This window comes from Molossus molossus, unplaced genomic scaffold, assembly GCF_014108415.1.
Source record: "Molossus molossus isolate mMolMol1 unplaced genomic scaffold, mMolMol1.p scaffold_m16_p_1, whole genome shotgun sequence".
In the NCBI taxonomy this organism is placed as follows: domain Eukaryota; kingdom Metazoa; phylum Chordata; class Mammalia; order Chiroptera; family Molossidae; genus Molossus; species Molossus molossus.
Window position 1 is genome coordinate 121680683 of NW_023425344.1, and position 27796 is coordinate 121708478.

At 42.5% G+C, this 27796-nt stretch overlaps 1 protein-coding gene across 1 annotated transcript in view; it reads right to left on the reverse strand.

The window, feature by feature from the left end:
• Nucleotides 1-27449, reverse strand: part of PTPN9 (protein tyrosine phosphatase non-receptor type 9) — a 132763-nt gene extending 105314 nt beyond the window's left edge. Inside the window, exon 1 of the mRNA XM_036272716.1 lies at nucleotides 26916-27449. Coding sequence (XP_036128609.1) covers nucleotides 26916-26978 — 63 coding nt within the window. The 5' untranslated portion in view covers nucleotides 26979-27449. The remainder of the gene's footprint in view (nucleotides 1-26915) is intronic.
• Nucleotides 27450-27796: the final 347 nt, after the last annotated feature.

Consider the following 27796-nt stretch of genomic DNA (forward strand, 5'->3'; position numbering starts at 1 on the left):
CTCATTCGTTTCTGGTCATGCTGGAGTGCCCATACCCCCTACTTGGACGTGATCTTCTCCACTGACTGTTCAATTGCTGGCCACTGCCACTCCAGGCCATCAATCCCGCCAGACTGCCTCAAGATGATGACCTGGAGAAACCTCTACAGGACTACCTAGTATAGATGGCCCACCCAGACCGCAAGGATGTCCCATTGCCATCATCAGATGAGGTACTGTTCGCAGATGGGAGCAGCTATGTCCAGGAAGAAACCAGGTATGCTGGGGCAGCAGTAGTAACTCTGGATTGTGTCGTCTTGTCACAGTCCTTGACTAGGGGAACTCCAGCCCAAAAAGCTAAACTCATAGCTTATTAAACTCCTGAGAAGCAGGTAATGTCCAGTAAGGTCAAAGGGAAAGGGAGAAGGCAGAAGGAAGCAAGTATGTGTGGGTCTGAGTAGGGAGGAGGAGAATGAAAGCTGGGAGATATGCAGACAGCAGGTGAACTGAGCAAGCTCTCAGGTTCATGTTAGGGGAGGGACTATGAAAGTTGCAGAGGGTCTATGCAAGAAATAAAAAGAGAAGAATTATGTAGAGGAAATAAAAAATAAAAGAAAGGGACATACATCTTACAGGAAGACAGGACATCGGAGGAATACTCAAGAAGGAAAGAAAATAGGACACTAAAAGAGGGAGAGCTTGCCCCTGGTAATGGAATAACAGTCTGGGATGTAGTAAAGGGAGTAACAGGTTTAGGCTACTCCTGACCCCTGGATCAGACAATGGCCCCGCCTTTACAGCAAAGATGTCACAGGATATCTCTAAGGGGTTAGATATAAATTGGAAGCTCATTTGTGCTTACCGCCCAGAGAGTTCCAGGCAGGTGGAACGCATGAACAAGACCTTAAAGGAAACCTTAACCATATTTACTTTAGAAACGGGTTAAAACTGGACCACTCAGCTCCCCTTGCCCTCTTACAGTTCTTATAGGCCCTGCAGTCTATTCAGAAGGCTGTCCATAAGCACATCCACGATGGCCTGGCTGTGCCCACCTCAGACCCTGTTCACCCCTTCCAGCCTGGGGACTCTGTGGGGGTAAAAAATTTCACTACCCAGGAACTAACTCCAGTTTGGAAGGGACCATACACTGTCATCCTGACCACTCCGATGGCAGTAAAAGTTGACAGCATTCCAAACTGGTTAAATCACTCTCGGCTGAAGGCAGAAAAGACAACATGGACAGCATAAGAGATTCAGGACCCCCTAAAGATAAGACTCTTGCGTTTATCAGGACTTTGATTTTTCCGGTTATGACTGTTTAGGGGAATCCTTACAGATCTGGGCCCCAGTGGAACTAGGAACTTAGAAATGGTCCTATAGAAGAGGATGTGCCCTGGCCAGTTTGGCTCAGTGGTTAGAGCGTTGGCCTGCGGTCCAGAGAGACCCGGGTTCGGTTCCCGCTGAGGGCACGGATTTTGGTTGCAGTTTGTCCCCGGCCCTGGTTGGTCGTGCGGGTGGCAGCCACTCGATGTGTCCCTTCATGTCGATGTTTCTCTCTCTCTCTCCCTTCCTCTCTCTCCCTCCCACTCTATCTGTACAAAAAATGGAAAAAATATCCTCGGGTGAGGATAAAAAAAAAAAAGAAGAGGATGTGACCTCTTCTTTCTTTCTTTCTCTCTCTCTCTCTCTTCTTTCTTTCCTTCCTCTCTCTCTCTCTCTCTCTCTCTCTCTCTCTCTCTCTTTCCTTCTTTCTTTTTGGTACATGCCCCTAGCAAAAACCAAACCCAGGATTCTCTGGTCTGCAGACCAATGCTCCAACTGCTGAGCCAAACCGGCCAGGGCTAGACCTCTTATTTCTTAAGGAGGGAGGATTGTGTGCTGCACTGGGAGAAAAATGCTGTTTTTACACAAATGATTCAGGGATTATTCAAGACAGTTTATCACTAATTAGAAAAAATATCGAGGAACAAGAAAGAAAAAGGCGACAATCTGAAAATTGGTTTACAAGTCTATTATCCACCATTGCTGGCCCTCTCACTATATTATGTTTACTCCTAGCCTTTGGGCCATGTCTAATGAAAACTAAGTCGAATCAACAATTTGACTTGTCAGGAAAACCAGTGGGGAATGACCTGGGCCCCGAGATTAAGGCGTCTAGATTCCATTTTTATCATCAATGGACCTTCCTCAATATTTTTCCAATAATAGGTTAATTACCCCTAGAAGTAATGGAATTTTGCCTAAGATTATAGTTGCCCCACATGTTGGGAGGCATTTGCAGTTTTGAGTATGGTAATTGCAGGCATTTTCAGGTACTAGTGAGCCCGGTAAATGATGCTAATTTTGACTTCTGTAATCGCTGTCACACCCACTAGTCCTCTGGGGGGGTTGCAAGAGGAGGATGGGGCTTCTGTCTTTAAAATCGGACAAGCAAGAAGAATCGTGGCTGTTGATCTGAGGGGAGACTATGCCCCCCCACAGCCCGCCAGCGAGAATACAGTGCTCCTTTACAATTTGGCTGTGCGTCTCTGGTTATCGCTGAAACATTATAACAGCAGTACCCCATGAACCTCACTCCCATAAATGGTGAGGAAATTTAGCCCACTGATTCTCCTGAAATAAATTGATAGCTGAAACTTCAGAAAAAGAGGGATGTGGCCCTGGCCGGTTTGGTTCAGCGGTTGGAGCGTCGGCCTGCAGTCCTGAGAGACCCGGGTTCGGTTCCCCGCTAGGGGCGCGTACCTCGGTTGCAGTTTGTCCCCGGCCCTGGTCGGTTGTGTGGGTGGTAGCCACTCGATGTGTCCCTTTCACATCAATGTTTCTCTCTCTCTCTCTGTTCCTCCCCCCCCACCCCACTCTACCTGAACAAAAAGTGGAAAAATGTCCTCGGGTGAGGATAAAAAAAGAAAAAGAAAAAGAGGGATGTGAATGACTGTCAATAAACTGGACTTGACTTTTCAGATCACACTGGAACATTCTGTTACCCCTATTCCCAACCCTGACTTACTCCTAAATCACCCTTTAGTGAATTCATCCTATAAGTTTTTACTGCCTTCCAGCCAAGCAGAGAATTATAAAAGTTTAGGTCTATCTGCTTTCATTAGACAATAAACTTGGGGAGGTGTAGGAGCCAAGACTTCCATGTTCACAACTACATACTCAACCCCAAGCACAGTGGCTGGCAGCATTCTGATGAATATATGAATGATAATGGACTCGGCCCACTAAGAGTGCTATTCACAGGGAGTAGGAAGAACAAGATTGTCTGTACACTTCCTAATCTGATTATAAGGGCTTAAAACTGAAAATATAGGGAGAAAAAAATTCCTGGATAAAATTGGGAAACAATATCACAAATGACATAAGAAGAATGAGAGTGGTGACTATTAAGTCACAAAAGAAAATATCTGAGAATTAAGTCACCATTAGCTTAACTTCAGACATCTACTATAAGAGATATCCAAAATAATTTAAAATTTGTAAATTAAAAAAAATAACAGAATTTATAAATTTTACAAAATAAATAAGACATGATCCCTACCCATAAAAATCTGAATTTAATGGATTTGTGAGAGCAGTACAGTATGCCAATGCATGGGCAAATCTCATTCAAATCTTAAAAGGGGAGGTGGAATGGCAGTGTGTCCCAATATGATATTCCCCAGTAGAAATCTACAAATTGCACTAGACAATTTCTGAGAGAAAGAGAGTAATGGTACATGATACAATTGTTGGGAGTACTCTCACCCTGCTCAATAATGGAAGATGGATTTTCTTTTTATTATTATTATTTATTTTTTAAATCCTCACCCAAGGACACTTTTGCATTCATCTTCAGATAGAGCAAGAGGGCGAGAGGGAGGAAGAGAGAGAGAGAGAAACATCAATGTGAGAGAGACACATCGAGTGGTTGCCACCCACATGACCCCAACCGGGGCCGGGGACAAATTGTAACCGAGGTATGTGCCCTTAGCGGGAACCCAACCCAGGTCTCTCTGGACCGCAAGCCGATGCTCTAACTGCTGAGCCAAACTGGCCAGGGTGAGAATGGATTATTTTCCTGACTCAGATCCCAAAATTGGCATGGTGATACATGTCAGAGATAGGGAACTTCAAGCACCTCACCATTTGCTGGATATCACATTTATCTCAAAAGAAGGAAGAGCATAGAAAAATCTCATAAATTCTTGTTGACAGTTTCATCCTAAAAGGATAAAGGAACTACTATATGGGATTTAATCCATACAGGACTTAATCCAGATCAAAAAGACAGACTAGTTGAAAAATTGAAAGGGTCTCAAAGAGAAGTAACCATGTAATCCTTGAGAGTGTGATAGCTCAGTGTTGTCAGAAGGAGGCAGTTAAGACAGCAAGTCCTAGATGTGGCACCAGTAATCCTTGGATTAAAGACCCAGTTCTGCCACAGCCATGTAGCCTCAGGCGCCATTCGCAACTCTTCATGCCATAGTTTCCTCTTTCAAATAAGGATTATGCTTGCCTACTTCACACCATCAAATAATTGGCTATTTGTGAAAGCATTGTGTAAACCTAACTACACTGATTTAAATAATATCAGATCTTTTTTTTATTTTTTTATCCTCACCCGAGGACATTTTTCCATTTCTTGTTCAGGTAGAGTGGGAGGGAGAGAGAGGAACAGAGAGAGAGAGAGAAACATCATGTGAAAGGGACACATCGAGTGGTTGCCACCCGCACGACCGACCAAGGCCGGGGACAAACTGCAACCGAGGTACACACCCTTAGCGGGAACTGAACCCGGGTCTCTCAGGACCGCAGGCCGACACTCTAACCGCTGAACCAAACCGGCCAGGGCAATAATATCAGATCTTTAACAAAATTAGCTATTAACAATAGCTCATATTTATTGGGTATTGAGTTCTAACAAGTCAGATATGAATTTTACAGGGGCTGTCAAGTTCTCTCAAAGGCCCTAGGAGGTGAAGCCTATATTATAGATGAAAAAACGAAGATTCCAAAAGGTCCCAAAACAAGAAAAATGGGGGAGCCTAAATCAGTACCCAGGTTTTCTGACTCTGGAGAGCCCACATTTTCATCCACTATGTTGCAGTGCTATTAAAATGCAGATTTCACAGAATTTAAATCTCATAATATAAAACTGTAAAGAAGACAGATGCTGGTATTTTTCAAAGAATTCCTCAAAAGTGAAATTCTGACAATCAAGTATGCAATTAATTATAAATTATACCAATTCAAATCTAAAGAGACTAGTATGATTGCACAGCATTCTCCAAAGAGATGGTTTTTTGTTTTTTTTTTAGGTTTTTTTTTCTTTATTGATTTTAGAGAGAGGAAGGGAGAGGAAAAGAGAAATAGAAACACCGATGAAAGAACATTGATTGGCCGCCTCCTGCATGCCCCCCACTGGGATATGGCCCTCAAAATGGGCATGTGCCCAGACCAGGAATCGAACCAGCAACCACTTGGTGCATGGGTCAGTGCTTAACCACTAAGCCACACCAGCCGGGCGAGATGGATGTTTTTTTTTTAAAAATCCACACTTATATGCATAACCAATGGACACAGATAATTCTGTGGTAACGGGAGGGAGGGTGGAAGCAGAAAAGGGAAGGTCAACGAGGGAAAAAAGAGGGGACATGTATAATACTTTCAACAATAAAGCTATACTTAAAAAAAAAGAAAAGAAAGAAAGAAACCACCCCAAAACACACACATGTACAAAGGAAGCAAACACAGTAAACAAGATAATAGAGTGGTGGTTCTGACTTAAAGAAAAAGCCAGGAAAGTCATAGCCCAGAATGAGCCAAGGCCTGTTAATAAAGCTAAGGAGAACCAAAAGGGCTTTGTGAGAACTGTCTAGATCAACTCCTAAGTTCTTCCATTTCTCTATCAACAAGTACAGTCTTCAACTTGGAAAGAAAAAGTAAGAACTGAAGATCAAAACAGTAGAGCCCCTAATTATTCCAACCCCAGCTCAAGCCTCCAGACCTGTAAAACCTGACAGACTTGAGAGTACCAGGGGAGTCTGATGAGCATCTGCAGTAGACCTCTAAGGATGAGCAAGCTGTGAAAGCCTGAGGAGGCATCTACAAAAGTTCCCAGTCCCTGGCAAACTTGATCTGAATCCTGGGAAAATGTACAACTAATCTTTCTTTCATATACATACACATCTAGTCCTGACCAATGGATTCTTTTTTTAAAAGGTAGACTTTGAGCTTCTACAAAGGGGAACAGTGATCACCAGAAGCAATTTACTGAAAATAAGTTTTTCAAGAAGGAATACAACTAGATTGAAAAATAAAAGAAAGTAATACAGAGCAGTGCTACTCAAAGTGAAGTCTGCAGACTATAGCACTGGCACCATCTAGAAGTTTGTCAGAAATGCAGACTCTAAGGCCCCATCACAAACCTGCCAAATCAGAATCTGCATTTAACGAGATTCCTAGTTGATTCTTGTGCATGATCAAGTTTGAAAATAACTAATACACAGACCAGATCTACGTTTTAGCAAGACATCAGATGAGCATTTCATGATATCTTATGGACAGTAAGTAATATTTCCTTCTAGTAATTTGTCATATATATATATATATATATATATACACACACACACACACACACACACACATACTAGGTATACTGGATATATATATCTATATCTATCTATCTATCTATCTAAGATAGATAGATAGATAGATAGATAGATAGATAGATAGATAGATAGATATACTGGGGTTTTTTTGTTAATCCCTCACCTGAGGATATTTTTCCATTGATTTTTAGATAAGAGTGGAAGGGAAGGTGGAGGAGAGAGAAAAAGAGAGAAAAACACTGATGTGAGAGAGACATCAATTAGTTGCCTTCCATAGGACCCCAGGGCCAGGAATTGATCTGCAACCCAGGTACGTGCCCTTGACCAGGAATCGAACCTTTGACCCTTCAGTTCATAGGTTGTCACTCTAACCATCATTGAGCCGAACCAGCCACGGCTAGGGGAGGATTTTAAAGGCTATAAACAGTAAAACGATTACACCTGTCAGAATGGCCACCATCAACAAATCATCAAACAACAAGTGGTGGTGAGGGTGTGGAGAAAAGGAGACTCTAGTAGACTGCTGGTGGGAATGCAGACTGGCGCAGCCACTAGGGAAAACACTATGGTGTTACCTCAAAAAATTAAAAATTGAACTGCCATTTGAGCCAGTGATTCCACTTCTAGGAATATATCTTAAGAAGCCTAAAACACCTATCAGAAACAATATATGTACCCCTATGTTCATAGCAACACTATTTACAATAGCTAACATCTGGAAACAGCCCAAGTGTCCATCAGTAGATGAGTGGATAAAAAAGCTGTGGTACATATATACAATGGAGTACTATGCAGCTGTAAGAAAGAGAGATCTCTTGTCCTTTGAGACGACATGGAAGGACCTGAAAAGTATTATCCTAAGCGAAACAAGCCAAGCAGAGAAAGACAAATGATCTCACTTATTTGTGGAATATAATGAACAAAACAAACTGATGAACAAAATAGACCGAGAGACATAGAAGTAGGGTACAGACTGACAATCCTCAGAAGAGGGATGTGGGGGGGGGGGTAAACCACAGAACTTTTATGCATGTATGCATAACTGATGGACATAGACAACAAAGCTGGGGATGGGGGGGGGGGAGAAGGGTGTCAATGGGGGAAAAAAGAGAAACATCTGTAACAAAAATAAATTAAAAAAAAAACACTAAAATATAAAAGGAAAAAAAAAAGTAAAAAGATTTTAAAGGCATTCCTTTAAAGAAGGGAGATAAATAGACTAATGTTTAGTGAGAGCCTACAGTATGAGGCCATTAGTCAAGCATTTTGCATCCGTGTTGTATTCAACCTTTCTAACAGGCCCATTTGTAGGTATTAAGACATTTTATAGATGAAAAAATAAAGATGCAGACAAGTTAATGACCTTGCCTACTCACAATACTTGTGGTGATACAAGCAAGATTCCAAAACCAAGTCTGACTCAAAAGCCCACATTCTTTCCCTTGATTTGCTCAGTACCCGTTCCCTGGACTGGTCCCATTGTTATAAATGACTTAAATAAGGGTATTGGGTGATGCTGACCATATAAGAGGAGGAACTTTAGCTAAGAGAACAAATATGTTGTAAAACACAGCAGAGGTCTAAAAGATCAAAACAAAATGAAACAATGGGCTAGAATGGTATTCAAAAGCAAGAGGCTTTGGAGTCATACAATAATTTGAATACTAGGTTCTATCACTTACTGTTCAGAATGCAAGCAAATTACTTAACTTTGTTAAGCCTTAATTTTTACATCCATAAAATTGGAGTAATACCCCCACAGAACTGTTGTAAGAGGAGAGAAAAGAGGTAATATTTATAAAATTATTGGCAACATGATAAAGCTCAGCAAATGGTAGTAAACATTAAATCTAACAAAATGAGGTTTAAGGATAAGTGTAAGAAAATCAATTTTATAAGCACTCGATGAAATTTAACAGAAGCACATAAGGATCAACTTAAGGATCTTAGTTGACCTGAATCTGAGTCAACAGTTGGTTAACACTGCCAAAATTATTGTGCATTTGGAGCACATTACAGAAGTCAGTGTCCAAAACAAGTATGCTCAAAACAAGGAGGCCTATCAGACTTCATTTGTAATACTGTCTTCAGTTCTGAGTGCTAAGCTGCTTATATATATTTTTTCCTTTGTTGATTTTAGAGAGAAAGGAAAGGAGAAGGAGAGAGAGAGAGAAACATCGATGAGAGCCTCCTGCATGTCCCCCACTGGGGATTGGGCCCACAACCTGGGCATGTGCCCTGACCGGGAATCAAACTGGCGACCTCTTAGTTCATGGATGGATGCCCAACCAATAAGCCACAGTGGCCGGGCCTGAGTGCTAAACTTTAAGAAGGTCACTGGCAAATCAGAATCAGTTCAGGAAAAGATCAGAAGGTGAGACGCTTTTTTTTATTTTCAAACTATAAGAAAATATTTATTTAGAAAGTCACAGAGGTAGAAGAAGTGAGAGAGAGAGAAGAAAAGGGTTCAGGAAACAAGTTACAGAAACAAAAGAAAGGCCCTTGGAGTTTAGAAAAAAGAGAAAGGCAAGGAAAACATGCCAGGGGGTAAAGGGGTGGGGAAAGGCACTGGCAGGCCCCATAGAGACAGCTATGGGTGAGAAGCTTTGGAAATAGCTCCTTCTTCCTGGTTCTAGATTCCCTCCACTTCACATAATTGAAGCTACCTGACAACTGCTTCCATTCCCTAATAACTAACAACCCTACCATCTTCATCTCCATCTCTCTCTCCCCTCCTCCTTTCTCCCTTCCTCTCCCTACAGTCCCCTCACATTCAATTTTGCCCATGTTAAATGAATCTGACAGGAGTGAGTTAATGACTTCTAGTCCAAAACTCTAAGACTTGGCATGTCAGACCTGTTGCTAACCTGGCCCTGGCCTGCAGATTAGACCTGCTATTGCTAATCTAATCTACACCAAATTTAATTGGCCCCCTACTTTCTTCCAGAGACTAAGCCCCACAACTTGTGGTCTAGGTAACTGAATCCTGAATCTTTGATACATACTCAAGAAAGTGGGACTCTCCCTAAATGTCTCCAAGATCATCAGCTCCATCATGCCTTCAGAAGGATACAGCTGTCCAGGAGACTGCAATTAGCCAATGTCAGTCATCTCAGACCTCAGCTGTTTCAGGATCACATAAATTTAGGGCCAAACCTATTCATGCACATATAGTTCAAGTAGATCAGCTTATTGTACCTAACAGGCCATTTGCAAACCTACCAGAATGAAGTCTGGAAAAGCTGCCTGCAATCTGGTCATCCTCACAGCAGTGTCCCATTTTCAATTCCAATTAGAACTGGGTTCAGCTGCTTAGCAGGCCCTATAGGGTAAAATCTGGTAACTCCTAAGTATCTGGTAGGTAATTCCTAGGTCCATATTCTCAGGGCAACTGACACTAGAGTAACAAGAGCTTCCCTATAGAATAGGCATGTCAAAGTTGGCAGTTTTTCTTAGCTGAATCAGAACAGTCTGTCTCCTTTCATTCAATACTCCCTTGGAAGCCAACCATCTCTCCAGGGAATGCTGTCTGCAGTGGACACCAGGTGTCTCAATGCCCTGTTTTCAACCATGCTAACATCCTGGTTCCATTTCTATTTCTCAAGTATATAAAGGCTCTGTTCTTTCTTTGGATGAGAAAAATCATGCTAAGTGCTAGCCTTTAAGAACTTTGTTTTACTGCTCCTATTCCTTTTTTTTTGGTACATGCCCCTAGTGGGAAACGAACCCAGGACTCTCTAGTCCACAGGCCGTCGCTCCAATCGCTGAGCCAAACCAGCCAGGGCTGTTCCAATTCTTTGGGACAGCACAATTCTAGCCCAAAATCAGATAATTCCTGGAGCTTTCATCCATTTCTGACTAGCTCTATACCTACAGTTCTTAACCCAACCTATAAATTCATGCCTTCCCTTTCTGAAGTAAGCATGAATGTCTAAACTCAATTCTAGATGGTTACCTAACCAATATAACACACCACCCTAGTTATTCTCTGGGTCACTAGTTCTCAAACTTGAGCATGCATTTGAAGGCTTGTTAAAATACAGATTATTGGCCCTGGCCAGTTTGGGTCAGAGGTTAGAGCATTGGCCTGCAGTCCAGAGAGACGGGGGTTCAGTTCCCGCTAAGGGCACGTACCTCGGTTGTGGTTTGTTCCCGCTCCCAGTTGGGGTCGTGCAAGAGGCAGCCACTCAATGTGTCCCTTTCACGTCGATGTTTCTCTCTCTCTCTCTATACCTGAACAAAAATGGAAAAATGTCCTCAGGAGACAATAAAAAAAAAAAGAACAGATTATTGGCCTGGCCCATGTGGCTCAGTAGACTGAGTGCCATCCCATGGACTGAGAGGTCCCAGTTCAATTCCTGGTCAGGGCACATGCCCAGGTTGCAGCCTTGACCCCCAGTAGGGGACGTGCAGGAGGCGACCAATCGATGTTTCTCTTTCACATCAATGTTTCTCTCTCTCTCCTTTCCTCTCACTCTAAAACATCAATAAGAACAGCCCGGCTGGTGTTGCACAGTGGTTGAGCGTAGACCTATGCACCAAGAGATCACTAGTTCAATTCCTGGTCTGGGCACATGCCCAGGTTGTGGGTCTGATCCGCAGCGTGGGGCATGCAGTAGGGACCAATTGATGTTCTCTCTCATCGATGTTTCTATCTCTCTCTCCCTCTCCCTTTCTCTCTCTCTAAAATCAATAAGGAAAAAAAATGTTTTTAAAGAAATGTCAAATGGTTTTTCTAAAACATTTAGAATGCTAATCTAAAAGGATTTTTTTTTTTATCCTCACCCAAGAACATTTTTCCATTTTTTGTTCAGACAGAGTGGGAGGGAAGGAGAGGAAGAGAGAGAGAGAAAAACATCGATGTGAAACAGACACTTCGAGTGGCTGTCACCCGCACGACCCAACCAGGGCCGGGGACAAACTGCAACTGAGGTACGCGCCCTTAGTGGGAACTGAACCCGGGTCTCTCTGGACCGCAGGCCAATGTTCTAACCGCTGAGCCAAACTGGTCAGGGCTAAAAGGATTTAATTTTTAAAACAAAAGTATATTGGAAGGCCTTGGCTGCATAGCTCCATTGGTTAGAGCGTCATCCTGATATACCAAGGTTGCAGGTTCAATCCCTGGTCAGGACACATACACAGGAGACAACCAATCAAAGTATAAAAGTAAGTGAAACGAAAGTATATTGGAAAATCCTGTGTATTTTAACCTTGCTACCTATATCACTGTTAAGTCTCTTACCTAGCCAGAAATACCATTTCACTTCATTTGGGTTTTCCAGGTATGGAAGAGCTAAAGTCTCAGCAAGACAAACAGCCATTCCCAAATAAAGCTGTTTTCTTGTGCTCATGTATTACGTTCAAGGTTCCAGGCCTTTCTCTCAGTAACTCTTTTTCTTCCTTTATCAATATAAGAAAGAGAAAATTTGGAAGTAAACAAAGTAAAAAGAAGGAGGAAAAAACATTGTATCTTGTTTTTGTAAATGTTTTCTTCCTCAACTTTTACACTTGGCAAGAGTTGAGAAAGAAAATCTAGTAGTGGCTTAAGTACAGACAAAAACATGGGCAAAGGGAAGGTATCATGGAAAAAACAATTTAAAAAGCTGTAGTTTCATCCTAGTTATTGGTACAGAAGTATACCATATATACTTCCCTATTATGCTGATGACAATATTTAAAAAATTCAACTCTCCCACCCTGGCTAGTGTGGCTCGGTTGGTTGGGTGTCCTCCTGTGCATTGAAAGGTTGGCGGTTCAATTCCCAGTCAGGGCACATGCCTGGGTTGCAGGCTCGATCCCTAGTACAGAGTGTTCAGGAGGCAGCCGAATGATGTTCCACTCTCACATTGATGTTTTTTTCTCTCTCTCTCTCCCTTCCCCTCTCTCTAAAAATCAATAAAAACAGCCTTTAAAAAATTAAACTCTAGCCCTGGGTGGTATGGCTCAGCAGTTAGAGCATTAGTCTGCGGTCCAGACAGACCCGGGTTTGGTTCCCACTAAGGGCACATACTTCGGTTGCAGTTTGCCCCCGGCCCTGGTTGGGGTTGTGTGGGAGGCAGCCACTAGATGTGTCCCTTTCACATCGATGTTTCTCTCACTCTCTCCCTCCTTCCCATTCTATCTGAACAAAAAATGGAAAAATATCCTCGAGTGAGGATTAAAAAAAAAAAACATTTAAACAATTAAACTCTAGTCTGGCCAGTGTGGCTCAGTGGTTGAGCATCGACCCATGCATCAAAGAGGTCACCGGTTCGATTCCCCGGCCAGGACACATGCCCAGATTGTGGGCCCAACCCCCAGTGGGGGCATGCGAGAGGCGGCCAATCGATGTTCTCTCTCATCAATGTTTCTCTCTCTCTCCCTTTTACTTCCTCTCTCTCTAAAAATCAATAAAGAAAAAAAAAATTAAACTCTACCAAAAGAAAACTAAAGACTGATTTTATAAAGGCAAAAATAAGTATAAGATATATATATATATATATATTCACACACATACATTTTTTTTTTCTTTATTGACTTTAGAGAGAAGAAAGGAGAGGGAAAGAGAGATAGAAACATCAATGAGAGAGAACATCAATCAGCTGCCTCCTACATGACCCCCACTGGGGATTTGGCCCACAACCTGGGCATGTGCCCTGACTGGGAATCAAACCAGCAACCTCTTGGTGCATGGGTCAACGGTCAATCACTGAACCACATTGGCTGGGCAAGAGATATGTATTTTCTTTTTTTTAATCCTCACCCGAGGACATTTTTCCATTTTTTGTTCAGACAGAGTGGGAGGGAGGGAGGGAGGGAGAGAAAGAGAGAAACATCAACGTGAAAGGGTCACATCAAGTGGCTGCCACCTGCACAACCCAACCAGGGCTGGGGACAAACTGCAACTGGGATACATGCCCTTAGCGGGAACCGAACCCCAATTTCTCTAGACCGCAGGCCGACGTTCTAACCGCTGGGCCAAACCGGACAGGGCAAGATATGTGTTTTTAATTGACATTTTGAGAGGTACAGCCAGAGACCTATATGAATCCTCAACTTCACTAACCCCATTAATGCATATAATTTCTTTTTTTTAATGTTTTTATTGATTTTTTTTAGAGAAAGATAGAAATATCAGTGTGAGAGGGAAACATCGATCAGCCGCCTCCTGTATGCCCCCCACTGGGGATGAAGCCCAAAACCCAGGCATGCGCCCTGATCGGGAATCAAATTGGGACCTCTCAGTCCATGGGACAATGCTCAATCCACTGAGCCACACCAGCCAGGCTATAATTTCTTTCATAAATAAATGTACAAGAACACTAGAGCTACACCCCTGTAGTAAAACTTGTGAATGATGTAAACCAGGAATGTTCAACCCACAAATGCCAAGAGCGAGCTGTTTCTGGTTTACATGTATATAGGTACGTCATACATAGAAACAAACGGCTAAGACAGATGAAGCTTACTAGAGAGAACACTGCATTCCTCAGTAAATTACTGAAAGCCTCTGAACATCATCCCTAAATCATAAATATAACCAACCATTCTAAGCAAAACAATACTCACTTAATGGCTGAGTGAGGAATAAATAATTTCAATACAGTATCACTCATTCTTTAGCAAACATATTTTGAAGTTTCACAATGTGCACTAAATATGCAGAGATGATCAAGTCCCTGTCCTCATTATGCATAAAATGTCCTCCTCCTTGATAGGTACCCTACAATTCAAGAACTGCTTAGAGAGAACTAGAGGAGAATTCTGCAAGGGCAGAAAACCAACCGCCAACCCATGCTGAAAAAGGACCTGGCACACAGCAATAGACAATAAGTGATTGCTGAATGAATGAACCAACTGTCTTTCTGTTTAGATCTGTAAAACCTTCCTTTCAGTCCACATGAACCTGAAAAGGAAAAGGGATTGATACGTAATAATCATCTCACTCACTGGAGGAACACTTCATAGAAACACTCAGAAACATATGAAGGGGAAAGCAAAAGTGACACTTCCCATTATTATCATTCTATGGCAGAGCTTAGTAGTGTTCTGCTTGTCATATAAAATATCCCCATTTCTGCCCAGCCGGTGTGGTTGAGCATCAATCCATGCACTAAGAGGTCGCTGGTTCAATTCCCAGTCAGGGCACATGCCCAGGTTGTGGGCCAAACTCCCAGTGTGGGGCATGCAGGAGGCGGCCAATCGATATTCTCACTCATCGATATTTCTCTCTCTCTCTCTCTAAAATCAATAAAGAAAAAAGAAATTTAAATATCCCCATTTCTGAAAACCCCTACAAAGACTGTTGAAATGGCTCCTTTTATCCTCTATGATGGTTATGCTGTAAAATAATTAAATCTCAGACTAGAGTTTTTCAGTATGTGAGGTTAATCGCTGAAACCAGTATCTGAGGCCCTAGTTGGGTAGCTCAGTTGGTTACAGCATTGTCTTAACACACCAAGGTTATGGGTTTGATCCCGAGTCAGGGCACATACAAGAATCAACCAATAAATGTATAAATAAGTGGAACAACAAATCAATGTTTCTCTCCCTCCCTTCCTCTCTCTCTCTCTCTAAACTCAATTGTTAAAAGAAGAAGAAAAAGAGCCCTGGCCAGTTTGGCTCAGCGGTTAGAGCATCGGTCCACAGACCAGAGAGGCCTGGGTTCGGTTCCTGCTAAGGGCACGTACCTCGGTTGCAGTTTGTCCCCAGTTGGGGTCGTTTGGGTGGCAACCACTCCATGTATCTCTCTCACGTCGATTTTCTCTCTCTTCCTCCCTCTCTCCCTCCCACTCTATCTGAAGATAAATGCAAAAATGACCTCAGGTGAGGATAAAAAATAAAAAAGGAAGAAAAAGAAATCTGTATCAGAAGGCACATATTTGAATATTACATGTGTTAACCAAGGACCTACCTTTAACTAAAAAGTAGGAACTTATGCCAAGCCTGTGCGGCTCAGTAGGTTGAGCGTCATCCCATGGACTGAGGGGTCCCAGTTTGATGCCTCATCAGGGCACATGCCTGGGTTGCCAGTTCGATCCCCAGTAGGGGGCGTGCAGGAGGCAGCCAATCGATGTTTTTCACATCAATGTTTCTATCTCTGTTTCCTTTCCTCTCTCTCTAAAGCATCAATAAAAACATATTTAAAAAGTAGAAACTACTGTAATTCTGTTCCAATCCCCATACTATCTCAGTTAGGTTCTAAAGAGTCTTTTTCAAAATCAGATATGGAAATGCTCATTGCAGAGGTACAGGCTTTCCAGCACTGAAGAGTGTGGGCTAAATTACCTGTTCTAGGGACATCTACCCCTACTCCAGAGAAAGAGTAATAAAAAATGGTAAATTGCACTGGAGGGTTTTAGTATCTGAACAAATAATCAGAGTTAGGGGCTCTGATGTCGCATCTTGACACTACAGTGGACCAGCCATTCTGCTATAAAATGGGGCTTAATATTTAGAAAACAAACTTGCAGTATCCCAACATTACTATATCTTTTCCAAAATAGTAAAGATATACAAGTCAGAAAATGAAAGACTTAAAAATACTGGCCTACAATAAATTTTAACTGTTAGCTCTGTAAAACAGTTCAGCTCTGTTCTAAAACAGCATCTGTCTTACTTTTCAATTCATTAATAAGTACTTATGGTCAGGTTCCTGCAAGAAAACCCCCAAGTTTGTTAATAGTCACAAAACTAAAGTCCGAGACCCTTGATATGCTCAGAAATTTTAAGAGTAAAATTTGTACATCCAAATGAGATTTTTACCTACTCACTAATTACAATATCATTAGTTACTGACAATAACGAAAATAATGCGGATTCTTCACCTCTGCCTTTTCTCCTTTGCCTCTCTAGAAGGCCTTAACTTACCATGATAAATCACTTGGTCTTTGATATATGGCTACTTCTAGATAGACAGTTGACATTTAGCATAGGACATCTGAGGCTGTGGGAAAACACTTCTTGGCCACAAGAAGCAGGACAAAATCCCAGCCCTTGGAAAAACTTCCAAAAATCTTTGAAGTGTACTATAAAGCAGTTAAATTTTTAGTTTTAGAAGATTCTGTTATAAGAACACAAACTAAAGCCGGAATTAGAAAAGGTTTTTGAAAACTACACTATAAAGCTGCAAGGTAACCATTTTCTGGTATTCTTAAGAATCCATGCTGCTCAGCTGATATTGCTCAGTTGATTGAGCGTCATCCCATGAACCAAGAGGTCACTGGTTCAATTTCTGCCCAGTCATGGCACATGCCTGGGTTTCGGGTTTGATCCCCAGTAGGGGGAGTGCAGGAAGCAGCTGATTGATATTTCTCTCTCATTGATGTTTCTTTTTTTTTTTTCATTTAATCCTCACGAGGATATTTTTCCATTAATTTTTAGAAAGAGTGGGCAGGAGGTAGAGAGAGAGAGAGAAAAAAACATCGATAGGTTGCCTCCCACATGACCCTAACCAGGGCAGGGGATCAAACTGCAACCAAGATACATGCCCTTGATTGGAATCGATCCTGCGGCTCTTTGGTCCAAGGGCTGACATTCCAACCGCTGAGCCAAACCGGCCAGGGCTCTCATCGATGTTTCTCTCTCTCTCCCCCTCCTTTCCTCTCTCTCTAACACCAATAAAAACATTTAAAAAAAAAAAAAAAGAATCCAGCCCTGGCCAGTTTGGTTCAGTGGTTGAGTGTTGGTCTGCGGACCAGAGTCCTGGGTTCGGTTCCCGTTCGGGGCACGTACCACAAAAAAATAATAATAATAAAAAGTAATTAAAGTGAGGTCATAATCCAAAAAAATTTAAAAAAAGAATCCATGCTATGGTCCCCAGGGTAAATATGACTATTTTCCCACCTTGGGATTGGATTAAGTAAGCTAATTTGGCTCTAAAATCTGTCACTATTCGAAGACAGAATATCATGACAATGGCCAATTTTAGAAAGTACTTACTATATAAGCATCAGGCTAAGCACTCTACATGATTAGCTTATTAATTCTTCCAACAATGCTATAAGCTCTAAACAATATGAACTCTAAAACAGGTATTTTCTTTAGAGCCTTTGAAAATAAACATTAGATTATTTGTTACAAAAATTTTAAAACTCATGAGTTATTTTTAGTATCTGAACAAATAATCAGAGTTAGATTGTGAGAGAAGCACTATATGAGTTATTAAAACCATCTTTGGTCACCAAGCTGGTGTGAGCTGATCATCAACCCATGGAACAAGAGGTTATCAGTTTGATGCCCAGGTTTGAGGCTCGATTCCCAGTAGGGGGCATGCAGGAGGCAGCCAACGGATGTTGCTCTCTCATCAATGTTTCTATCTCCCCCTCCCTTCCTCTCTCTCTAAAAAAAAAAAATATATATATATATATGTGTGTGTGTGTGTGTGTGTGTGGCATTGTTTCTTTTTTAAAAAAAAATTTTAATCTAAAATATATAAATAAGCCCTGGCCAGTTTGGCTCAGCAGTTAGAGTATGGGCCCTCAGACCAAAGGGTTCAATTCCCAGTCAAGGGCTTGTGCCTGGATTGCAGGTTCATTCCCCGCCCCAGTGGGCCTTGTGCAAGAGGCAACCAATTTATGTGTCTCTCTCACATAAATGTTTCTCTCTCTCCCTCTTTTCTCCCTTCCTTCATTCTACTCTCAAAAAAATGTGTGTGTGTGTGTGTGTGTGTGTCTACACACACACACACACACGCACTTTAGAAAATACTACTTGGGAAATCCATGTAAAACCCAAAGACCCTAAAAGGCTATACCTGCTGAATTCAACTATCCTCAGAAGCCTAGTTAAGAGTCTTTGTTTTATGATTTATTACAAAGAGAAAGTTCTCCTCACAACTTATGCCCAAATAGATGTAACCCAAGGAGTCTCCTTTAACTTTCTGTAGGTTATACAGACAAAGAGCTTAAGAACAGTTAAGCATTTAACTTAAAATACTTTTAACTATCCTTGGTGGTGAAGTTAATTATAATTTGATTATAATTATAAATTATAATAAAAAGTCAATAAAATTTTAGATCAAGGTACAAATGTGAGTATATGCTTTGGAAAAGTAAAATTAGGATAATTAATAACATAGTATGAATTAAGATTAGTACTAATATGTAGAAATTACCCATCACAATGCCAAATTTATAATTATGCCAGCACATTAAACATAAAAAAATAATGTATTCCTGATAGAGAAACACCTTGGTTTTTACAGTTTGGAGAGAGAATATTCTTCATATTTGGCTCCAAGAATAGTTATTTATCCTGTATAAAAGAAAAAGAAGATGTAAAAAATTAAATTTTGCACTCTTGGTAGGATTACAAATTGGTGCAGCCACTATGGAAAATGATATGGAGGTTCCTCAAAATATTAAAAATAGCCTGGCCAGGTAGCTAAGTTGGTTGGAGTATTGTTCCAGTGTACCAGGATTGTGGGTTCAATCCCTGACTGAGACACATACAGGAATCAACCAATGAATGCATAAATGAGTGGAACAACAAGTCAATGTTTCTCTCTCACTCACTCCCTTCCTCTCTCTAAAAATCAGTAAATAAAAATTTTAAAAATAAAAATAATTATTTCAAAAAAATTAAAAATAGAACTACCTTATGACCCAGCAATTCCACTGCTGGGTATTTATTTGAAGAAATCTAAAACACTAATTTGAAAAGATACATGCATCCCTACGTTCACTGTAGCATTATTTATAACAGCCAAGATATGAAAGTAATCTAAGTGTTCATTGATAGATGATTGAATAAAGATGTGGTATATATATACAACAGAATATTACTCAGCCATAAAAAGAATAAAATCTTACCATATGCAAAATATGGATGGACCTACAGGGTATTATGCTAAGTGAAGTAAGTCAGACACCCCTAGCTAATGTGGCTTAGTTGGTTGGGTATCCTGTCATGCACCAAAAGGTTGCCGATTCAATTCCGGGTCAGGGCACATGTCTGGGTTTTGGGCTCAATCCCTAATAGGGGGCATGCAGGAGACAACCTATTGATGTTTTGCTCTTATATCAATGTTTCTCTCTCTCCCTTTCCCTTCTTCTCTCTTTAAAAATCAATAAAGTAAAATAAAAACCTAAAAAATAAAAATAAATAAGAGAGGGAAAGACAAATACCATATGAATTTACTTATACGTGGACTCTAAAAAACGAAATAAACAAATAAACAAAACAGAAACAGACTCATAGATACAGAGAACAAACTGATGGTTACCAGAGAAGAGAATTGGGAGGATGGGTAAAAAAGGTAAGGGGATTAAAAAGTACAAAATGGAAGTTACAAAACAGTCACAGAGAAGATGATATGTTGTGAAATTGTGTACCTGAAACCTGTATAATTTTGTTAACCAGTGTCACCCTAATAAATTCAATAAAAAGTAAAATAATGCCTTATATTAAAAAAAAAATAGTCATGGGCATGTACAGTACAGCATAGGGAATATAGTCAATAATATTGTACTAACTATACATGGTGCTAGGTGGATACTAGACTTATGGGAGAGATCAATCAATAAGTTATATAAATATCTAACCATTAAGCTATATACCTGAAACTAATATAATATCAACTATAATTGAAAAAATATATATACATACACATATATATGTGTATATATATACATACACATATATATAAAACTAAAAATAAATAATAGCCCTAGCCCAGTGGCTCAGTTGGTTGGAGTGTCATCCATACACCAAAAGATTAAAAGGTTTAATCCCTGGTCAAGGCACATACGGAAGGCAACTGATCAATGTTTCTCTCTCACATCAATGTTTCTCTTTCTCTTTGTGTCTTTCTGTTTCTCTTTCTTTCTTTCTCCCCCCTGCCCCCCAAAATCAATAAAAACATATCCTTGAGTGAGGATTAAAAAATTAAATCAATTTTTTAAAAAAATTTTAATTAACATTTTCATTGTGACTACACCTCAAAAAGGAGAGCTGCCAACTCTATCTTAAACAACAAATTTTTCCCCAAGAGAAATTTCATCACAATTTCTTGCATAGACTATATGATGTTTCTACTGGCAATATATAGGTCTCAATAAAGGTTTTCCACATTTTTTTCTGTCTGCATTTTTTAAATCATATTTTAAAAGCATCATCAAAACCAAATGTCGCCCTGGCCGGTTTGGCTTATCGGTTGGAGCATCGGCCTGCAGACCAGAGTCCCGGGTATGGTTTCCACTAGGGGCGCATGCCAAAAAACAAAAACAAAAAAACAAATGTCACTATTAAAACCCACAGAATTGCCCTGCCAGTGTGGCTCAGTTGGTTGAGCATTATTCCATGCATCAAGAGGTTGCCGGTTTGATTCTGGGATGGAGTTTTGAGCTCCATGCCCAGTAGGGAGTGTGCAGGAGGTAGCCAGTCGATGTTCCTATCTCTTTCTAAAATCAATAAAAACACATTTAAAAAAAAACAAAACAGAACGTAAAATTACTTATTACATACCCCTGAAGGTATTTTAGTAAATTGGCTAATTGCTTCATGAGAGGAAACATTTGTAGTGGAGGCAGAATAACCTAGATCTGGGTGGAAATCATGGGTCTATCATTTGTTAGCTCTATGACCTTGGGCAATTTCCTTCTCTCAGTCTGGGTTTTTTCATTTGCAAAATTAGGTAATAATTCCAATCTTACGAGGATTAACTGTATGTGAAATGCTCAGCATAGAGCCTGACTCAAAGCAGGAGCTCAGGAAATAGTTACTGTTATTACTCGGCTGTTATTCATGTAACTTCCTTAAAGGCAAAGCATACTTTTTCCTGTAATTCAACTGTAGGCTCTATAAGTGAGAACTGAAAAAGTAAAGAAAACTCAAAGTTACAAATGAGGATTTGGTATAATGGCAGTTCACATGCCTAAATAGGACATGAAACTATAAAGTAATAATGATGAAGATCTGGTCAGTGTGGCTCAATTGGTTGAGCATCATCCCATGCACCAAGAGGTCAAAGGTTCAATTCCTAGTCAGGAGGGCACATGCCTAGGTTGTGGGCTTAATCCCCAGTAGCGAGTGTGCAGGAGGCAGCTGATTGATGTTTCTCTCTCATCAATGTTTCTCTTTCTCTCTACCTCTCCCTTTCAATCTCTCTAAAAATCAATAAAAACATATTTTAAAATATATTGATTTTCAACACATATCAAAATAAACAATGTCCTTATTTTTATAAGCCATTCTAAAAGGAGATGAATGCTGTCTGTGTATAAATCACATACAGAATTACTTTAATTCATTCCACAAGTATTTCCTAAATGTCCATTAAGTGCCAGTCAGTACACTAGGCAATGTTCCTATGATGCTAAGCAAAAGCAGACACAGTTCCAATCCTAATGGAGCTTCTGGTCATACAACTACACAGAGTGTAAACTTGTGATAAGTGATGTAAAGGACAGGACATGGTACTCTGAGAGCCAGTAACTGGGGACATCAAGGAAGGCCTTCCAGAAAAAGTGAAAGCTGAGAGCTGAAGGATGAAGTTAGTATTTCCAGACAGAGGAAAATAGGAAATGGCCACGAGGCAGGATCAAAAGGCCAGTGTGCCTGGAGCAAAGATGAAGTGTGATAATTAGCTAGGGCTCTAGACCACTCAAGGGCTGAGGCTTTGCAGAGCATATTCAAGAGTTGTAATGATCTCAAGAGCAATGAAAAAGCCACTGAAGGGTTTTATAAATGCTTATGTTGGAGGCAGGCAGGCTGAAGGGAAGATGCAATTAGATCTGCAGTTTGCCTTTGGCTTCTGGAATAAGAGTTAAGGAATCCAGGTGGGTCAGGTAGGAAACAGAAATTCTCTCAGGTATGACAGTAGCTTGGGGACCAGGGTGATGAAGGTAGTGGTAGAAGAAGTCAAAGAATTCAAGAGAGCCCTGGACTGTTCAGTGGTTAGAGCAGCGGCCCACTGACCAAAGATTCTTGGGTTTGATTCCGGTCAAAGGCACGTACCTCATTTGGGGTTTGGTCCCAGGCCCTGGTCAGGGTCATGTGGGAGGCAACCAGCCAATGTGTCTCTCTCACATCAATGTTTCCGTCTCTCACTGAAATGTCATGGGCCCCACCCCCCACTCCCATCTCCCAGTCTGTCTGAAGATAAATGGAAAAGTATCCTCAGGTGAGGATTTTAAAAAAAAGAATTCAAGAGATATTCAGGAAAACCTGATGATGTATAACATACAGAATCTGAGAGAGAAAGAGCAGTGTCAAGAAAACTTCTGGGTTTCTGATTCACATGACTGTATGGGAGACAGATACCATTCAGGAAGGATCTGCTCCAGAAACATCTGTAAAGTAATTTCCACACCCCAAAAAGGGCCTAGCCCTGGCTGGTGTTGGTCAGTGATTAGAGCACCAGCTCAAGCACCACAGGGTCACAGGTTTGATTTCTGGTAAGAGCATGTACCTGGATTGCAGGAGGAAACCAACTGATGTCTCTCTTTCACATCAATGTGTTTTTTTTGTTGTTGTTTTTTTTTTATCCTCACTCGAGGACATTTTCCCATTTTTTGTTCAGGTAGAGTGGGAGGGAGAGAGAGGAACAGAGAGAGAGAGGGAAACATCGACGTGAAAGGAACACATCGAGTGGCTGCCACCCGCATGACCGACCAGGGCCGGACAAACTGCAACCGAGGTACGCGCCCTTAGCGGGAACCGAACCCGGGTCTCTCAGGACCGCAGGCCGACGCTCTAACCGCTGAGCCAAACTGGCCAGGGCCATCAATGTGTTTTTTTCCTCTCTGTCTCCCCCGCCCTCCTTCCCTTCCATTCTCTCTAAAAATCAATGGGGAAACAAAAATCCTTGGGTAGAGATTAATAAATTTTAAAAGGGGCCTAGCCCTGACCGGTTTGCTCAGCGGTTAGAACACTGGCCTGTGAACCGAAGGGTTTCAGGTTTGATTCCCAGTCAAGGGCACATACCTGGGAAGGAGGTTTGATCCTCGGCCTCAGTAGGGGTCATTAGGGAGGCAATCAATTGATGTGTCTCTCTCAAATGGATGTCTCTCTTCCCTCCTTCCCACTCATCTCTAAAAAAAGATCAATGGAAAAATATCCTCAGGTGAGGAAATTTAAAAGTGGGGGGGGACTCAATGCATTTCAATTTTGCCTTAACCCAGTTTGATCCCCTACTTTACTTTTGAAATAGAGTGCCAAAAGATTTTTTGCTATTTTCAAAAACCAGCCCTGGCCAGTTTGGCTCAGCTGCTACAGCATCGGTCTGCAGTCCAGAGAGACCCAGGTTCAGTTCCCGCTAAGGGCATGTACCTCGGTTGCAATTTGTCCCTGGCCCTGGTTGGGTCGTAGGGGAGGCGGCCACTCGATGTGTCCCTTTCACGTCGATGTTTCTCTCTCTCTGTCTCTTCCTCTCTCTCCCTCCCACTCTATCTGAACAAAAAGTGGAAGGATGTCCTTGGGTGAGGATAAAAAACAAAACATAAACAAATCGACGACTCTCAAAAGTACAAGATTTTTCCAACACTAAAGAAATTTCAAAGATTCTGCCACAGCTTTGAAATGAATTCCAAACGAGTTCTAAAACTGGTTTGAACCATGGGCTAGTATTATGGAACAAATGTGTCATTTCCTATGATGATAAGACTAACACTCATTTGCTATTTAACTTAAATATTTTTAAAGAAATCTTAACAGTTAAGCATACTCGTATGTGATACTAAGTAAAATATAAAATTTCATCAGGCGTTACAACAATTGGAACTACACTACTTTTGTTTGTATTTCAACATTTTGAAATGCCAGTAGAAAATGATTGTTTCCATCCAGTCCTTGCTAATACCCACCACATTCATTCAATATAAACACTTTTTACCAAACACACTTTACCAATACTATCACTACTTTAATATTTGCTTTCCTTGGTTTTAATTTTTTTTTGTTGTTACAGATGTTTCTCCTTTTTACCCCCCATTGACACCATCCTCCCCATCCCCCCCCACCCCATACCCAGCTCTGTTGTCCATGTCCATTGATTATGCATACATGCATATAAGTTCTGTGGTTTATCTCTTCCCTCCCCCCACTGAGGGAAGTCAGTCTGTACCCTACTTCCATGTCTCTGGGTCTACCCTATTCCTCAGACTGTTATGTTCATTATATTCCACAAATAAGTGAGATCATGTGGTATTTGCCTTTTTCAGCTTGGCTTGTTTCACTTAGGATAATACTTTCCAGGTCCCTCCATGTCGTCTCAAAGGATAAGACATCTTTCTTTCTTACAGCTGCATAGTACTCCATTGTGTATATGTACCACAGCTTCTTTTTTTTTTTTTATCCTCACATTTTTCCATTTTTTGTTCAGGTAGAGTGGGAGGGAGAGAGAGGAACAGAGAGAGAGAGAGAGAAACATCGATGTGAAAGGAACACATCAAGTGGCTGCCACCCACACAACCGACCAGGGCTGGGGACAAACTGCAACCAAGGTACGCGCCCTTAGCGGGAACCGAACCCGGGTCTCTCGGGACCGCAGGCCGACGCTCTAACCGCTGAACCAAACCGGCCAGGGCTATGGACCACAGCTTCTTTATCCATTCGTCTACTGATGGACACTTGGGCTGTTTCCAGATCTTAGCTATTGTAAATAGTGCTGCTATGAACATGGGGGTACATATATTCTTTCTTTTATTTATTTATTTATTTTTTTATCCTCACCCGAGGACATTTTTCCATTTTTTGTACAGACAGAGTGGGAGGGAGAGAGAGGAAGAGAGAGAAAGGGAAACATCGATGTGAAAGGGACACATCGAGTGGCTGCCACCTGCACGACCAACCAGGGCCGGGGACAAACTGCAACCAAGGTACATGCCCTTAGCGGGAACCGAACCCGGGTCTCTCCGGACCGCAGGTGGACGCTCTAACCACTGAGCCAAACTGGCCAGGGCCATATATTCTTTCTGATTGGTGTTTCAGGCTTCTTAGAATATATTCCTAGAAATGGGATCACTGGGTCAAATGGCAATTCAATTTTTAATTTTTTGAGGTAACACCATAGTGTTTTCCATTGTGGCTGCACCAGTCTGCATTCCCACCAGCAGTGTATTAGAGTCCCCTTTTCTCCACACCCTCGCCAACACTTGTTTGATGTTTGGTTTTAATTTTTAGATTTTCAACCTAATGCTATCTTCATAGTGGAATATTGATGCCATTAAGTCTCAGAAACACAGAAACTTCAAATCTGACTACCCCCCAAAAAAGAAGTAAATGAAAATGTTTTGCTGCTTTCAAATCAACCTAACACATCATACCTTAGTAGGAAGGTATATTTCTATTTCTGGTAGGATGGACTCCTTGGCCCCCTGCTTGCACTCGGTCCTGACTAGTATTTTATTAATTCTCAACTGCAATTATCAGAATGTAACCATGGCTTGTACAAAGCAGCAGAATTATTTTATTTCCCCGTGCCGATTTTATCTTAAAACGTCAAATGGCAAGACTGTGCTCTGAGGCTAAATATGAAAAATGTATCTCCACAAATGAGGAAAAAAAAGGGGTTTTAAACAGTCAAGTCTTAAACAAGCCCACTAACCAATATTAGTTTGCAAAACCATACTGTCTCCACACTAGAGACTGTACTATCAAATGCGGTTCTTGGAAAAAAGGGGTGGAGAGTTTGAAATGGGTGACCATCTTATTTCAGATTTTTATTAAACCACAGAATCAGATGACATGGTTCTATCTGAGCATAGCTAAGGCCAGGTTTGGGCAGTGCCAAGAAAGAGGCAGGGAAAAGTCTGTGGGGCTCCCATCTTCCTCAGGTGTGGTCCCAGTCTGCCCGCAAAAATGTGCGAGAGGGAGTTAGAGGGCCAGCTTTTCCCTTACCCACGCCGTCAAAATGACACCGCAAATCACTTCCTTCTGGGAAATGACGGTCATGAGCGTCAAGGGACAATGGCGCTCAAAGTAGGCTCCGGAAAGATGGAGACCGGAATCAGATGGGGCCGGGAAGTGGGCGTGCAGAACAGGAAGGTCCGGGCCGAGAGCGTGGGAAGGCCCGGACCTTCCAGGATGTGCCCCGCAAGCTGCCAAGGCGCTGCACCAAGCCCGTGGGGCTCGTCTGGAAACCTCGGGCATCCTCGGGAGGGCAGATGGACCCCGCTGCCCCCCAACTGGGCTTTTCCGGCCTAAAAAACACAAACCCGCACAGAAAGAAGCAAAACCTGTACAGGAAGGAAAGGCCGGAGGCAAGGAGTTCTACAAACACGAGGGATTGAGGGGGGTGCTAGAGGGAGGGCGGCCCGTTTCCCGGGAGCGCGGCAGGGGCGCGGCTGCCGGGAGAGGCCACCCGCGGGCTCGGGGCGCGCAGGCCCCAGGGCTCCGACACGCCCACCGCCCCGGGCCGCTTACCTGCTCCTCCTCCGGGGTCAGCTCCGGCGCCATGTCGGCCTGGGGTGCGGTCGCGGGCTCCATCCCGCAGCCGCCGCCGCAAACACAGCCCGCTCGGGAGTGCGACGGCCGCTCAGCAGCCCGGGGCCGGCTCGTGCATGCTGCGTCCGGCGCCGCTGTTTCCTCACCGAAAGACCCCCCGAGTGTCGCTGTCTTCTGGGCGGAAGTCCTTGGCTCACTCCCCACTCCTCTCCCGGGAAACAGTGCAGGCGGGGAGCTGAGAGTCGATCGGAAGGGAAGAGGAGGGAATGAAGAACGTTCGAGGCCTCGCGGCGGCGGCCCGCTACTACCGAGCGTGACGGATCCTCCGGCTGCCGGTCCGGCCCCAGGCGCGGCCGCCTCAACGCCGCTACTCAAAAGCCGTGCAGGCCACAGCGAGGGACAGAGGGAAGACGGTACAAAGCGCCCCCTTCCCGACTCACGGCCACCCCCGCAGCTGCCCGAACGCCCCTTGGCTCCATTGAGAAACTGCGCGTCTAGTTCACTTATGGGCGGGCAGCGAGCAGGGTCAGCCCAACCGGGACGCAGTCCGGGAGGGGGCGACAGAGAGGAGCAGGGGGGGTGCTGGGGGCAGGGGAGCTCCAGCTGAAGGAAGCGGGGGCGGGAGGAGAAAAAGGAAGGCAGGAGTGTGCCTTTTATAAGGGTAAATTCCACGGAGGGAGAGAATACAGTCTTTTAAAAACTAGCTGCCCACCAGCCCGTCACCACGGTTACTGGCAGCTACCACCCACAAGTGAGGAACACACCTGTTCCGGTCGCTTGCAGACTGAGAGCCCCTGGAAAGGTTGCCTACAAGGTTCCGGATGCTCAAGTGGAGAAACAGCCGGATTAGCTCCGCTCTG